This window comes from Epinephelus moara, chromosome 13, assembly GCF_006386435.1.
Source record: "Epinephelus moara isolate mb chromosome 13, YSFRI_EMoa_1.0, whole genome shotgun sequence".
NCBI lineage: Eukaryota > Metazoa > Chordata > Actinopteri > Perciformes > Serranidae > Epinephelus > Epinephelus moara.
The window spans coordinates 12,893,490-12,909,836 of NC_065518.1; the positions used below are offsets into that span (position 1 = coordinate 12,893,490).

The 16,347-nt window shown below is 42.9% G+C and overlaps 1 protein-coding gene across 1 annotated transcript in view; it reads left to right on the plus strand.

The window, feature by feature from the left end:
- The window catches only part of LOC126399350 (disintegrin and metalloproteinase domain-containing protein 12-like), a 115,801-nt gene that overhangs the window by 44,413 nt on the left and 55,041 nt on the right, over positions 1-16,347 (plus strand). The window contains exon 4 of the mRNA XM_050059205.1: positions 14,803-14,881. Within this exon, the coding sequence (XP_049915162.1) occupies positions 14,803-14,881 (79 nt within the window). The remainder of the gene's footprint in view (positions 1-14,802; positions 14,882-16,347) is intronic.

Here is a 16,347-nt window from a genome sequence, read left to right on the forward strand (position 1 = left end):
ACAGTAGACCTGGTTTCAGCTGGCGAGCTTTTAGCGCACCTTCGGCGAATCCTTTTGGCACGAAACTGTCACTGCGCCAAGCTGGATCTGTCAACACCTCCCCCTGCTGCGCCACCACACCCATCTCAGCGCACCTCGGTCTGCCAAACTACCAAACTGAACGTGCCTCAGGTTGTGCTGCTCGAAACTAGCTCTGCGCGGGGTTCGCCACCCTGCGCCACCCGGCGCTGCGCCGGGAAACTACAGCCCCTCACTGTCACCATATTTTTTGGGACTATATCTTTGGTAGACAGCAGTTAACTGTTTGTAATTTGGGTGAACTGGCCCTTTAACATTTTGTTTGAGAGTTTGCAAAATACTTCAGGAAAGCATTACAGTCCTATAATGCCTTCCTGATTTTCCAATGCAGGATGTACCGAGGGTTGAATAAGTAGTTTAGGAAATCAGGCGGGGAGTGTTGTGGTCTGCTGATAGTGTTGAAAGAAAAGAATGTGTTGCATGATCTATAAGCCATGAGCCCGATGTGTGTGTAGCACAAACACGGTCCTCGTTGTGGAAACAGCACATGCGGTGATGCCTGCATGTGTACAAGCACACGCACATGCTCCCACACAGATGTGCATAAATCAAACCGAGCTACCAGCACATTTGGGTGATTCCTGCACACAAGCAGGGACACACTCTCTCTTTCCATCTCTCCCACACCCCCACACGCTGACACACAAGCGGAGCTCGTCCTGCGGGAGATGAAGAGGCAGAGCAGAGGCACGCTTTCTGCCACAGAGGAGCAGAAGCCCCGGAGGCAGATAGGAGTAGAAAGCAGGATGAAGGATCTCCCCTCCAGTGATCCATAGCAACAAAGGCGATTTGAGAGACTGCTGCTTTGGCACCCGGCATAATTAGTTTCAGATAACAATGTCACTGGCCCGTGCCACAAAAAGAAAGAAGTGAAAACACCCACCTGGGTAAAACTGTCACGATTTTTCAGTTTTTATTTGTTTTCCTACAGTTTAGATTTAATTGTTATCACCTGTCTAATTGCGAGCATAAGAAATATGTAAGCTTCATATTCCACCCAACCTGAAGTGGAGCATTTAGAGTTCACACTGTGTCAATCAACTGCCTTTGTTTAGTCACATGTGATTACTTTTCTCTTATCCGTGGGGATTGTGATGTCATGAGCAATAAGATGATATTAATATCTTTATAGAAGACATGAAAGAAGCTCGCCCTGCTGAGATTCATAAGTGAGCAGGACATGATTTGGAGGACACAATTTGTCCCATTTGGAGTATGTGTGTTTGGGTGACAAACACCGTGTTGTAAGCAAAACACACGAGAGCCAGATGTGACTTGATGTCGCGTGTCAACAAGTGACAGCAGGCGAAAGAACAAAAGAGGGAACGGACGATTGTGTGCGAAAACATGTGACTCAAAGTTTCACTTTTCCTGTAGTTATCCAGTTTGAGGCTGGTTGTAGTTAGGCCTTTGTGACTTGCAGCACGCCCATATGTAGAGCGAAGTCGTAGAAGCAGACAGCCAGTGAGAAGTTAAACAAATGTGGCTTTTTATTATTTTATTAAGGTTTTATTGTGCTTGTCAGACTGGAATGGCTGGCCTATGTGTCACTCCACGTTGAACTGTGGTGCAGCAAGAGACAGAGTGTTTCCATAATATGATGAGGCAGCAGCATGTGTGCTTAATGTGACACGGGATGTAACTGTGTTGAGGGACAGCAGAAAGAAAACAACTACTCGTGACACTCCTTGTCCGTCCCTTTCATAAATGACCCATGTGACCATTCCGAAAACAATTCATGAGCATTCTGTGGTCTGCCCTCACTTTGGTTAAAGTGTCATTAAGTTAAAGTGACTGAAACTGCTATGTTAAAGGAGACAAGCTGACGTTCACTTGTGGCAGATTTCTTTATATGGTCCAGGCATGCTACTTTACATTACATACACTGCTACATGTAGCTATATGCTAACATCAGGGAAGCCTGTATTTTTTGTTGCAGATGTTGTATATTTTGATCATATTCCTGTTGCAACACGTCCAGTCGTGAAGGCTCAGAAGCTTTTATTGGCAATTTTTCATGGCAGAAAGTTCCACTATACTCTAGAGAGTACATATCATGGATGTATAAAGAGAACTGGATACAGGTGGAGGTGGGGCCCGTTTATTTGTGTGAAAGTTGTTCAGTGGCGTATGAAGCTCAAAAAAGTTGTGTATAAAACTGCTTCCATGCTGTGTGGCCCATAGGGGAGCACTTGAGACTTCTGCTGGCCGAGACGGCTTCTTCCGGTTTAAATGGGAGCAAAACGATTTAATTATGCAGCTCTCCTAGATGTTCCAAATAAAATCGGAAGTCATTCTGTCGGGGTTGTGATGCTCAAAAATATGTATCCCCTGATTTACAGCAGTGTTTTCGCCCCATTTTTAGGTCTTTTTGGGCTGCGTGGCATCATGTCACGGATGTATTAAACTCTCGGGCCACAGTGAAATTTGGCTTCAAAGCCCAGAGCACTTCCTGGGGGACTGGGGCGGATGTAGAAGACGCGGAAACACTGAGCAGTCAGAGCAGACTGTGCTTTTTTGGGTGGGGATTTGGCACTAAAATGGAGCCTTTTCAGACGGAGGGTTAATACAGGTGTTCCAGCACAGACAGCTTAAGAAAAATAAGGTGTTCTTTGAATATTTAATCATGTAAACATGTTCCAGTAGAAACCCAAAATACAAGTATGAACCTGAAAATGAACATATTAGGTCCCCTTTAAGATTGTGGTCATGGTCACCATCCAGCATACACTCTGAATTCTAGCCAAAGAGCTTTTGTGTTGGTGTAACTGTAGCACACCACTTCCACCTTTTCTACTTAAGGAGTCATTATTCTCGCAATGACGGGCTCATCTCACATAGGTCTTTCTGTGTGTTTTAACAAAGGACCAGTACTGTTGTTTCTCCAGTCTAGACAGACTTAAGATATGTGTTCACTTGCAAGGACCACGCTCCAACAATATGTCGTTTAAATGTTTAATTGTAATTCTGGTGAATGGATGTAAGTCGGGGGAGAAGGTGAAAGAGACATGTCTTCGGTTGGGTTGACCTGAGAGGATGTACAAGAGATCAGGCAGAGGTAGACTCAGTGTGGGGGTTCCATCTCAGGCGCCTTTCCAACCGAGCTGATTACCGGCCCCCCCCAGACGGTACCTAGAATGAGACATGGAAGAGGTATGCACCAGATTGAATAAGAAGAGATGAGGGGAGAAGGGAAGAGAGGATGAAGGAATGTTGGAAGGTATGAGGTAGGGAGGATGATGGATGAAGGGAACGGAAAGGGAGGGTGGGTCGAGAAATCTGAGACAAACAGAGCAAGATGGGTTGACCAGGTATAGGTAGGTTTGGCAGGTAGTTAGAGGTGTGATTGAGGCGTGGCCCTGCTCCTGAACTCAAGTCAACAAATTAACTTCATTTCTTGGAGATGTGGATCAAAAACATGGTTCCTCTCTGGGCTTCCTCTCTTTCTTGGTCCATTGATCACACTGCCTTACCTGATGTACATACTCAGCCTTTTCTTGCTGCATAGTTGTAGTCGTGATCTAAATGTAGCCATCCAAGTAAGGATGGCAGACTGTATCTATTTCAAAATACACAGCAGCGGATCTTTTGGTTAGTGGACCATTTCTGGTGTACTTTTTGTACTCTAAGAAACTAAAAAACATTTATCTATTTATTTTGATAGTAACTAACAGACATGTGTGTCGTCTACATCATTAACTTCACACTTTATCAAATATTAGTGTTGCATTTCTGTCCTAATTCCAATTATCTTATCCATTGTTGGGGTGGTATTCATCATCCAGTCTCTGTAATTAGGATCCTGTGAAGTCATCCATCACACAGACATTGCACAGAGATGACACTTTATTGATTTCACGGGGCATGCCTGGGCTTAACCACATCAATCTCTAGGTGACAGTCACTGCAATAATTGCGTGCCACTGCTGCTAATGGCTATTCTGTTTGACCATCTCGCTGACCAATTAACCACCCCTGGGATGCCACACAGGTGTAAAGAATCATAATGAGGCTGTTATGATAAGTTTAAATCAGGATAAAGCCCAACCTGCTTCCTCTGTGTAAAGCAAACATGAGAAGCTTTCTTTTTTGTATTTTTAGCACAACTGGCTTTGTTGACACAAGCCAGAGATTAAATTTTGTGTGTTTTTTCTTCATCGTGCTGGACTGAGTGGCGGTCTCGGAGCCAGGGGCGCCACTGAGCTGCAAGTTAGCTCGCTACTGAACATGGCAGCTTATATGAATAAAGTCAAAACCATCTGCCTTGACTTTTTCCCCCCTTCCTCCCTCCTCCTTGAGCAGAAATCATTGGCTGGCATGCTCTAACGGCTCTGTTCATGACATGCTTCGTGAAGACTGGGACTTGCATTGAGCTCAGGGTAAGCAGGGGGAATTCTGCTTCTCTGCTCTACTTGGCACTGGCCTGCAACACTGCCTGATGTCAGACAGATCACAGCCAGGAAGACTGGCCTTCTTCCCTTGCGCCTGGAAAAAGAATGTTACTAACACTGAGACAAGGTTTTCTGGCTTGGGGGGGCGTTTGCACTATTGTAGGGTTTCACGCACATGATCCCACTTTTTCCACGCGGAGCTGGGTTCTTGCCGCCTGCCACATGAAAGCGAGGGGACATTATTACTACCACATTGCTTCACGGGTCTCTCCGTTGAAACGTAATGTACTAATTGGGGCTCCTAGATTAGGTTTTACGAGAAACGTATTTCTTTGATGATGATTTCATCTGCTCTAAATGTTTATATTTACATCTGTTCTAAATAACTTTCCGTTACAGGGCAGGGCATACAAGTGCAAGAGAGCTACTTGCTCTCCAAAGGCCTAATGCCTAGCTTCTCATTTATCATAGTTAACTGTAGGATTTGTCCAGAAGTCCCTGATTAGGTTGTCTGAGTTTAATGAGACATATCGGAGCCTGTGAGTGGGAAATCGCTGCACATTGATCCAGCTTGTATTCCAACAATGGTAATGAAGGCTGCGGTGTCAATGCACTGATCATAGCACGTCAATTAGGGATATTCATTGTACGCACTCCTGATGTTAATGTACTTTTTTAGAATACTCCAATTATTGCCACACAGTGTGTGAGCACTAACCTGTTCTTCGCTCAATTATACTTGGTTGGATACCATATCAAGAGAAAAGAGAGAGAGTCCTGCAGAGCTTGAGGTTGAAAAACCTTTTGTGACTACTGACTGAAAAATGTACTTTTTATGTTCTGCCAAATAGAACAGATACATGATGCCTCAGCCCAGTCAGCAGGAGAAAATGTTGGCATTATACATTTCTCTAAACCACAAATACATTTGTACATTTCACATGTGTCATATCAATGTTTCTAATGTGATGTAGTATATGAGTAGGTAAGCTGCCAAGCTGCAAACCGCTTTCTGAGACCAACAAACAACAAAACAGGTTGTTTTTTAGTGAGTCATCACTGTGTTTCCTACATTTGTTCTAGCCACCAATCATGGTTGTATTTTAGCAACCCATGGCTGTGTTTCAACCAGGGATAGTGCCACGAAAAGTGATGTTTTTACAAAGACATTGCTGCGTTTACTGCCAGAATAATGCCATGAAATGTGGTTGTTTGTTACCCAGACAATGCTGCGTTTCTTGTTGGGAAAGTGCTACAAAAAGCACTTGTTTTTTACAGAAACATCACTGCTTTTCCACCGAGGATAGTGCAACAAAAAGCGGTTGTTTTTGATCATTGCCATGTTTCCTGCCGGACTAGTGCCACCAACAGTGGTTGTTTTTTACTGAGATATTGCCCTGTTTACTGCCAGAATAGTGACATGAAAAGCGGTTGTTTTTTACCTAGACATCACTGTGTTTCCTTCAGGGATAGTGCAACATAAAGCTATTGTTTTTACTAAGACATTGCTGCATTTCTAGGCGAGCCTGTGCCACCAAAACTGGGTATTTTAAGCCAAAACATAATCTTTTCCTAACCATAACCAAGTGGTCTTTATGCCTAAATGTGACCACATGTTAACCACAGTGTCGTTAAATCATAAAGAAACCTAAAATTTCAACATACCAGCTACATAACAACGTACAAATGTAGCATATCCATGGTTTGCAGAAATGCACAATTTATTCTGGCGACTGGGCTGGATGCCTACAGCATGGGCAAGCTGTTTTGCAGGGAACACTGTCTTTCTCACAATTAAGTTATTCTTTCTGCTGTCACATAATCAATTCAGTATTTTGTTGTTCCCCCAAGATTTTTTCTAAACTGTCCCAAGCAGTATAAACTTTCCTCTCCCCCACTGAGACTGTGTTTTTACGGTCTGTGCGTAACTTTGGCTCAGCTCTCGGTATGTCTGTATCCTTCTCTTTTTTTTCTTCCCATAATCACATAAGGAGTTTTTAGTAAGAGAAGAAGATGACGAGATGTGCAATTGTGTGTCATAGTCAATACAGAACCTTGGTTACATTAGCATATAAAAGCTGTTTATATGCTGTAAAGGACCTTACCTTCTAGGTCATATGCAGCACTCACCTCCAAATGAGACCTCCCGTTTGCTGTTGATTGATTAAGCACTAACTCCAATTCATCAAGCCTGTTACAATTAATATATCTCACACACTGCAATGTTTGCTTTACTTGTATAAAAGCGGAGCAATGAAGACCACATGTAAAAGGGTGATGGAATTTGTTGATAAATCACAAAAGAGATTAATTTTCCAAGGTCGGCTCGGTCGTATTTTCTCAATTAGAACATTCAGAACAGGGATTGTCTTTGAATAGTAAGCTTTGACATTTATGTCTATATGTGAATATATTCCATTTAGATAAGACGCTGCGAAATCCGGGTGTTATTTCCCTATTCAAAGACAGGCAGAAGAGGCTGACAATGTTGAACTGAGATACAGCAGAAAAAATATTATAATTTAATGCAGGAGGAACAGAAGTGGCATTTAGTGACTGGCATCCAGGATTAGCTTGAAGTGACTTCATTGTCTTTCTGTCGGCATTGTCAAATCTACTGACAGGCTAATCTGACTCTATTCCCCAAGCTAATATATTTTCTCTCAAAAAGTTATTTTGTCCTGTGCGGCCTGGAGACAGCACCACAAGACATAAACATAACTGTAATTACAGGTATTGCACCTGTCTAAAAGATGCAGAGGAGTTAACAGATATTTCTCTGCCAGAGTTTTAACACAAGTTCATGCAGGCGTAGCACAAATCTCAGTAATATTTGCCTCCTGTTGTGTCACACTTGCAGTCATTATGTTCTGTCGTGGTTGTGTAGTTGTCAGGCTGCCTACTCTCGGGACATGTTCGGTGGCATCAGCAGCCGTAACGTGGCATCTTCCTGTTGACTCATGGTGCCTCACCGTGATGCTGACTCCCTGTCAGTCAGACAGAGCCCTGCTGGTGGCCTGTCCTGTGGGTAATGCATTTTAAATGGGGGCGCAACCCCCATCCCCTTCCTTTCGCCCATGCCTCATTAACTTCCCACTGATTGATAAACAGTGAGCTGCTGCTGCCAGGCGGGGCGGGCGGCTTCTGGAATTAGACGCGTGATGCAGTTATCTGGTGGCTCATCTCTCGGCTGGGTTGAGATGAACCTACAAGTGCTGTCGGCTGGGTGGAAGGTTTTCTGTATATGTGTAGCTGTGTTGACTCAGTGATGTAAACAGTACTCCTGCATGGTGTTTTCTTGCATGTGTGTAAGTGCAAGGTAAAACTCTGATTTGATGGCATATCATGTTCTAGCCCATTTAAGGATAGGTTAACATTTTTCAAGTCTTTAAACAATAGCCAGGTGCCCATATAAACATTGGAACAGGTTTTGATTGCTGTAATCATCCCTTCTGTTCAAACTGACCATTAAAAGATTCCTTCCTATTCTGCTTTCAGTGTAATTGATGGGGGGGGGGGACATGCTTTCCCCATTATGCACAAGGGTTAACCACCGTTGCCAGGAAACAATCTAATCTTGGCACCCATTATGATGTGTGCTATAAAGCTACAGGCTATGTGAGTTAGCAGTCTAGGAATGCTAGTGACAAGTCGACTCAGTTGCAGATCCAGTGGATTGCTAGGATGTAGGTTTCAAACGGAAGAGTGGTCGTGACGAACCTCTCATTTAGAACTGCTGGCCTCTCATTTGCTACTGGTGGTCCATCAGTGACCAGATCAGTCATCTGTTTGGGACAGACATGGCCACCACTGCCCTCTCAGTCCTGTTTCTATTAGGCCAGTGTTGGCCATGTCCAATGTTGGGCAGTAATGCGTTACTAGTAATAATATTACTTTTTCCAGTTACGAGTAGTGTAACTCATTACTAATAACATTTCAGTGATAATATTACAGTTACCCCAAACCCATTCTCGGAACCCATCGGCTGTATTTGGCGTCTAACTTCCGGCAGACAGCGATACAGCCTCTGGGGGCAGACCCCCGATTTTTTGGCATTCCAATTTGATTTGGTCAGAGGAGGCGAATATCTGTTTCCGACTTCTGTTTATATATAAGTAAATATACTGAACCATTGCGATGGATTCAGAGTTTGCAGTGACGCCAATTATGTTCCGCCTCGTTAGTTCACCGCACGGACCGTTTAACCTGGCAACAACTGCAGCTGGCTCAAATGTGATTGGTCAATATCACGCGGACTAGAAACAGCCTACAACCGGAAATCAGGGCTCTTCCGCTCTTCTTCCGGAGGCAAGATCTCCGGGGTTTGCCTACAGACTCTACATTCACTGAATGTAGAGTCTGTATATAGAGACTACCCCAAACCAAACAACTCCTTACAACATTACTTTTGTTATCACATCATTACTAATATGAAATACAACATCAGATAAGTAATCATTGCTTATCGGCTGGAAATTATTCAAATTACTTTGATTCTGTTGGAGGAAACATGACAAGAACACTAGTGCTGCAAGGGGTCATACTAAAACTCTTTCCACTGTGAAAAATATGTCATCATACCTCCGGTCTGAAACACCTACTACGACCAACAGCACATAACATGAAGCTCCAGGAAATACACCCCACCAAAGATAAGTCCTCCTCGCCACGGAGGTCGGCTGTTGCCCTGCACTTGCTAAACAAACAAAACTGGATTTTAATCATAGACAGCTGCAGGCTACAAAGAAGTTGTGGATGAGATGTTGCTCCATGAGTGATTCTCTGTCTTCCAGGCAGAGAGTTATGGGAAAATACCAGTCACATGCAACTAAAAAACCCCAGGTTAAAAAAATGAAAATCATTTGCATGCTATTCAGCCTTAGCTCCACTTACCAGTGATTACCCTGACATTCACACAGAGGAACACATCTGAATTGTGGGGAGATACGCAATGTAAGTGACAAGCCCAACACTGACTATGTCTGTATGCAGGAAATAGAGTGCTGTAGGGATGACGTTTTTTTGTAGGCAAACCCAGAAGCCAACATTGCTCCAGTCTCGGAACCCATCGGATACTAATCTGACGATAATAAAGCCTCTGGGGACAAGGGCTAATCTGGTGTAGCCAGCAGACAGCCGAGCCAAGACTTCCTTTTCCGTGTGCCAGCCATTTTGGCTAATTTCTATAAAGAGACATGCAGGCACATTAAAAAAAAACAAAAAAAACCCACAAATAAATCTAAGTCATTGTCACAGAAAGCTGAAGCGTTCTGCCTATAAATCTAAGTCATTGTCACAGAAAGCTGAAGCGTTCTGCCTATCTCCACGGACAGTTTGCAGTCTGTAAACCAGAACACTTCCAATACCAAAATCTTGTCCTGTCGCCTATAGATGNCACAAATAAATATAAGTCATTGTCACAGAAAGCTGAAGCGTTCTGCCTATCTCCACGGACAGTTTGCAGTCTATCTGTAAACCAGAACACTTCCAATACCAAAATCTTGTCCTGTCGCCTATAGATGCTGCATACATATGCAGAATCTGTCTATCAACATCGCCCTGGTTCCCTCGTCGAAAAGCCATTGGGATTTTCCATTGGATTTTGGATTTTTACAGAAAATGAGCTCTGTGGTAAAACTTATGAAACGTAGAAGTTTTGTGATTTTTTTAAGCATAAATGCAATTGCTAGAAGTAAAAAGTTTGTAAAATGGATTTGAACAAATTACACTACGGTCGCACGACGTCACGACCACTAAACTTGTTAATTTGCTTGATGACGTTTAATGTCTTCAACAACCTCTGTAGTCTTGTTTAACCACTTGTAAGCCACCACTTTTTTTTTAAGACGGGTAAAAGCTTCAGAATTCAAAAGTGGGGTATTTTCTAGTGATGGACAGTCCAATGCTACAGCAATATCGTTCCTTCCAGTTGATACATGTAAATGTATTGAACGTTTTGAGTTCTGACACTTGTCACTTTATCTGTGTAACTCAGATATAGTACATGCATGTTCAACAGCACTTTTCTGTAAAGCATTAACCAGTCATCCTGAATAAGCTAACACTCATAAAGGTAAATATTCATTTTAATGCACTGATTCAGTGTCCCACGTGTATGTATTTAGGCTACGTAAGCTGAATATAATGTTACAGAAAGGTCAGTGACCAACAATCTGTCGTTCTCTGAGGTTGAAGTAGCAGATGTCCCAGTAACTTCCACAGTCTTGTGCTGCATTCATGCAGTGTCAAAAAAATTTTATGGCGCACCTGATCGGTTTCCTTTGCTCTTTATGAATAACGAGTTGTTTAAACGCTCTGAGCAATAAAATACAGCACATCTTCTTTGTAGCCTCCATGTTGTCTCCACATTACAGCTAAAAGCTCATGAACACAAAAGTTGGAAGAATGAGCATCCAAACAGCACGTGCATGCACCATTGGTCTTGGCTGGCAGAAGTTTCAAGCACTTATTTCCAAATCAGCTGCATCTTACTGTAGCAGGCAGATCTGATAACAGTAAGTAGGCAAGTGGGAGAAGTCGGGGATTGACAGGCTGACCCAGGCACATAGCAGACACGAAAAAGAGTTGTTCAAATAGACTTATTTGTTCGTATTCACTAATCACTAGTATTTACTGATACATTTTATGTCTTAGAGGAAAACCTGAAAATCTCTGAAGCTTGTTGTAACCACACAGACCCTATTTCTGGCATCTAACCAAAAACCCGTTCAAAACAACCTCTTGACTTTGAGACAAGGGAACTGGAAGATCAAAACTTCTAACTAATTTTTGAGTTTTCGGACTCTGTCTTGCAGAACTCTATCGGAGAACACTCATACAAACAGCAAAGACATAAATGAATATTAGCTCTCCTCCTCTACCATTGTTAACAGTGCAAGAATGCCAGTAATGACATAATCATTATATTCACATGGAATGCCTGAAACAATTTCAGGTGGACGAAGGTACGGTTTGTTTAATGTTTTAGACCCACTAAGGTGTGGTTTCTTGGTTCTGTGTTGCAGACACATGGGTGTCTGCAGTATGTTCTTTTAAACCCTCCCAAAGTGTTACAGGACAAGCAGTGAGACACACACACACGCACACACACATACACAGTCACCACACTGGATTGTCTATTGTGGGCAGATGTTGAGGTTGTGTGTCCGACCGAGAGCGCAGACCTAATTAAGACTGAAGAAACACATCATTTTATTTGGCTCTCTCTACTCTTTGGCCTCGCTTTGATCCGATGATTATTACCAGCTCTTTGGCTCTGCAGAGGAGTAGAGGGCGGGGAAGCATTGTGTCTCATGCTGACAGCTCCCAAACAAAATAACCCCCCTCCCCGGGTTGTTACAGCTGACACTCCCAGCTGGGTTGTCAGCGGTGAGGTCAGTAAGAGAATCCAGCTGCCTGCTGAGGTCTGTTCCTCTGCTGTGGATTAACACCAGCCAACCATCTGCTGGTGTCCTGTAGTGTAACACTGTACATGCACTCGCTGTATGTACAATACATGGACGCTCATCCTGGCATGTGCGAATCATGAACACAAATACACATGCTCGTGCTTTAATAATCAACCCAGGAGGGGTCCACATAGCTCTTTCGGATCTGTGCTCATTTGTTGATCTGTTTCTGCCGTTGATCCTCTCCCTCCTGCTGAGTGTCCTTCCCTCCGCCAGACAAAGGAGCGGTGCTCAGTAACCTTCGTAGGTGACAAGGAGGGCAGCCATGATTGTAGTTTGGCTGTGACAGTGATGTTTTTTTTTTGGTCATTACAGTGACAGGTCAGCACAGTTCGGCAGTTATGTAGTGTACTCAACCAAAAATCTATCTTTTGGGTGTCATATAATAAATCAACTCCCCTATAGGCTTGAAAAGTCTACTCTGAAGAGTTTATAGTTTGCTACTTCTTGGATAGCAGCTGCAGTACACACTAAACCGTTGCAGTGGATTCCATTTGTGACCCAGAGCCACAGCACAACTGATAAGCATCAAAATCTTGAAGCATAATTCACTCCTGTGTTGTATGTTTAGTATGAACACTCATAGTTTCTCTAGAACATTAAGTAGAGCAATCATTGTGAGTGAGAAATAAGCAAATGCATTTCCTTTGGAGACAAAATATTGAAGGTTCATTCTTTACTGTGGAAACTGCAGCTTGATGAATAAATTGTTAACACAAGTTCCAACTTACTTGTTGTTTCCGATCACGTGATTAAACTAAACCATCTCCGTGGCAGTTAACTCCCTCAGCTGAAGGAGGCCATTAGATGCGGATAAATGCATAGACTGTGTAAAAGTAATGGACGTTGTTACCATGATGTCACCCATTGGTGTATGGACTCCCGTTATAAAGCTTTAAATTTGGCAATTTGATGGTCGCCATCTTGGATTTTTGGAGCCTGAAGTGACAAGTACTGACCAAATTTGAATAAAAGGGTGGTGGTAACTCTAGCACTAGTTGCTAACTTGGTTAGCATGGTACATTTACTGTCTGTGGTTAACTGCGATAATGCTAATGATAATAATCCACGCTTAAAACCATTGAAACAACACTTAGATACACTCACCGGAAAAATTGAACATCCGACTCCTTAGAGGGTCTTGTAGTGAACATTGAACAAGACTTTTTTAGGTGACCCAAACGTTACAATTAACTTTCATGAACCGAAACTGAAACTGAGGGTTTAGTGAGGTCTTTGGATTGGCCCCACCATGGGTCAGTCATCGCCCTGGTGAAGCGCCAAAAAAAAAAAGATCAAACTTGACTATCTAGAGGAAGGAAAAAGTCATAACAAGGTTTCCGTAGGTGAAACAGCTGGAGCTACGGCTGTGTCCATATATGTCTATATGTGAATTTTGGGTTAGATCATTGTCACGTTACCTAACCAACATTGTCACCATGGAGCGTCAACAACAACAAATGGCGCTTGCCTGTCATTAAAAGCACCTCTGCCCTTAATTATGCATAACTTTAAGCCTTAATACAATGGAAACGGGTGAGTTATATATAAATACACTCCCCGTGCAGTTGTCATGAACAGGGAAACTAGCTATAGAGACCAAATTTTTTGTACCAGGCTGTAAACATGTTTATTACCGCTGTAAATTTGGGCATTTTAACATGGGGGTCTATGGGGATTGACTTACTTTTGAAACCAGCCCCCAAGTGGCCATTATATGAACTGCAGTTTTAGGCACCTATGTGTTGGCATTGCATCAGGTTGTCCATTAATTTAATGTTACCAACAAGTCAGTGGAACCTTGTGTCAACAATTTTTGTATAAAATACCAGGAGTTGCTGAAACTTCTTTTTAAAGCGTGTATGTCTCATTCGACAAATTACCACATGACCATGATGCTGGTACAGCACATTTACCGTGGTGATGGTATTACAGACATGTTGGACTTCACAGTAGATGATACTCTTTGCAATATTTAAAACTTCACACACAAACAATGCCTAAAGTTTCATTTTTTCATATTCATGAGACATACTTTTACACACTCAGGAGTTCAATAACATCACGTTGACAAAGACTACAGGGAGTAGTTGCCTCCCAGTAAGAGCCTTACAGTGGTTGGCTAGTGGAAAGCTTTAATTGTGAAGCAGTGATGAGAAAACTGAGTTTGCAGTGATGGAGATAAATGAGCTGGCAGACGGTGCCACATTACCAGAGTATTGTGGTAATCTTCCCAGCCCTGCATGGTAGTGACCCCTGAATTTATGCTTCTCCTTTATCCATTCTTACAGAAGCAGGGAGACAGAGAGTAAAATGCCTCTGCAGTAGAGATTCTCTGTATTGATGTATTGTGCTTTCTAGATATAAACTGTAAATGGATCACTTGGTAACCTCAGAGAGTCACTTTATAGCGTTATTGATTCCCGCCTGTAACTAAAAATGATTTCTTTACTGTTTTCCTGTCAACATAAGCTCTCCATTCCCGTTTTTATCAGGTCGTACTATTATGTCCATCTGCTCGTTACTTGCCATTGTCTGCAATGTGTAAACTAATGACTGTTCTACCGTATCACATGGAATGAGTTATGGATTGATATTGAATGCTTCTTCATGGTGCATGCATGTGGTGTGAAAGTGGCTTAATAGAAAACATCACAGCAGCCTCTTTTCTGATCAATTTTCTTTCTTGGCGCCTACAGCTGCTCAATTCCATTTCTATGAAACCAGGTAACGTTTTAAATCACATCAGACTGTTTGTCTTCCATGTAAGTCTGGCTTAAGACATTGTGATTGATTTTTGTTAGGATGAAGAAGCCCCTTAATGTCCCTCATGAGCATTTGTTGTCTTTGCTTATTCTTTCTAGGGGGCTGTTTGCAAGTAACTATACAGAAACCCATTACCTGGAAGATGGCATTGCGGTCACAGGCTCTCACAACTTCACGGTATGTTAACACCCTTTTCTTTTCTTCTTTTTAAATTATGTTTAAGGCTGACACAATTCTCCATCACCCGCCCAGCAGCTCTTATGAACGTCGGGCTTCTATGGAGCTCTTCTTCTCGTCGGGTTCTGCTTCGTTGTGCTCTTATTAGGGTCAGCAAGGAAGTAAAGACAAACCGCAGTTAGACCCACTTTTAAATGGCCTGTAAGTGGGTAGTCTCATGCATAAAGAAGCCTGTACAGGTGAGCGGGCCCATTTTTGTTCTCTGCCAGCAGATTCATATTTGATGAAATAAAAGGCACACAGAGGTCAGGGAACAGACTCAGTTTTAGGAAACGGCTCAAGTCTTGTATAACGGATAAACTTCAGACCATTCCAAAAAATGATTTGTAACGCAGGTCTGCAAGAAGATACATCCGAGTGCACCTTAGAAGTCACTCTGACTGTGAAATATTATATTAGATTAGCCCTTATTGTCACCCTTGGGAGAAGTTTGCCTTTCACATTCCAGAGAACACAAACCACATGGCCACACACATGTACAATCTAACTACAATTAACATACAATATCACCCCCAGATTCATGCAAGCAGTGTTGCACAGATGCCCTACCTAAAGTAATTGCACATGTTACAGTGTTGGCTTTTTGTACTTTATAATTGTAACTGCCCAGTTGCCAGAATAAATGTTGGCATTTTCGTTTTGGGTGGCATGGTGGTACAGTGGTTAGCATTGTCACCTCACAGCAAGAGGGTTCCTGGTTTGAATCTGGGGTGGGGGAGCCCTTCTGTGCGGAATTTGCATGTTCTCCACAATGTCAGCGTGGGTTTTCTTTCTTCCTCCCACAGTCCACAGACATGCAGGTTAATTGGTGACTCTAAATTGCCCGTACACGTGAATGTGAGTGTGAATGGTCTCCATGTGTCACTCCTATGATAGTCTGGCGACCTGTCCAGGGTGTGCCCTACCTCTTGCCCAATGTCAGCTGGGATAGGATCCAGCTACCGTGCAGCCCCTAACAGGACAAGAGGCTATGGAAAATGAATGAATGAATGAATGGATTGTTCGTTGCTGTAAGCCACGGACATGTTATATTTGTGCGTTTCATACGTGTCATATCAAAGTTTCTAAAGGGACGTAGTATATGAGCTGACCTGGTCACCAGGAAGTGGAGGGGATGGTGGATGGTGTGGCACCTAGGCGAGACACTTTTCAGCAAGTCATCACTGCGTTTTCTAGCAGCATTTAAGTCACCAAGCTGGTTGTTTTCTAAGGATAGACCGATACATCGGCCGGCCGATATATCGGGCCGATATTTGAGTTTTTTTACTTGTATCGGCATCGGCCGATACGCGCGTGGGTTCGCGGATTTATTTTTCCCTGGCACTTTTTCTCATTTGAAAGTATGTGGTTAAGTTGAACAAAGCTGTTGAATCCTACTGTGTACAGTAGTTGTTGTTTTATTTATG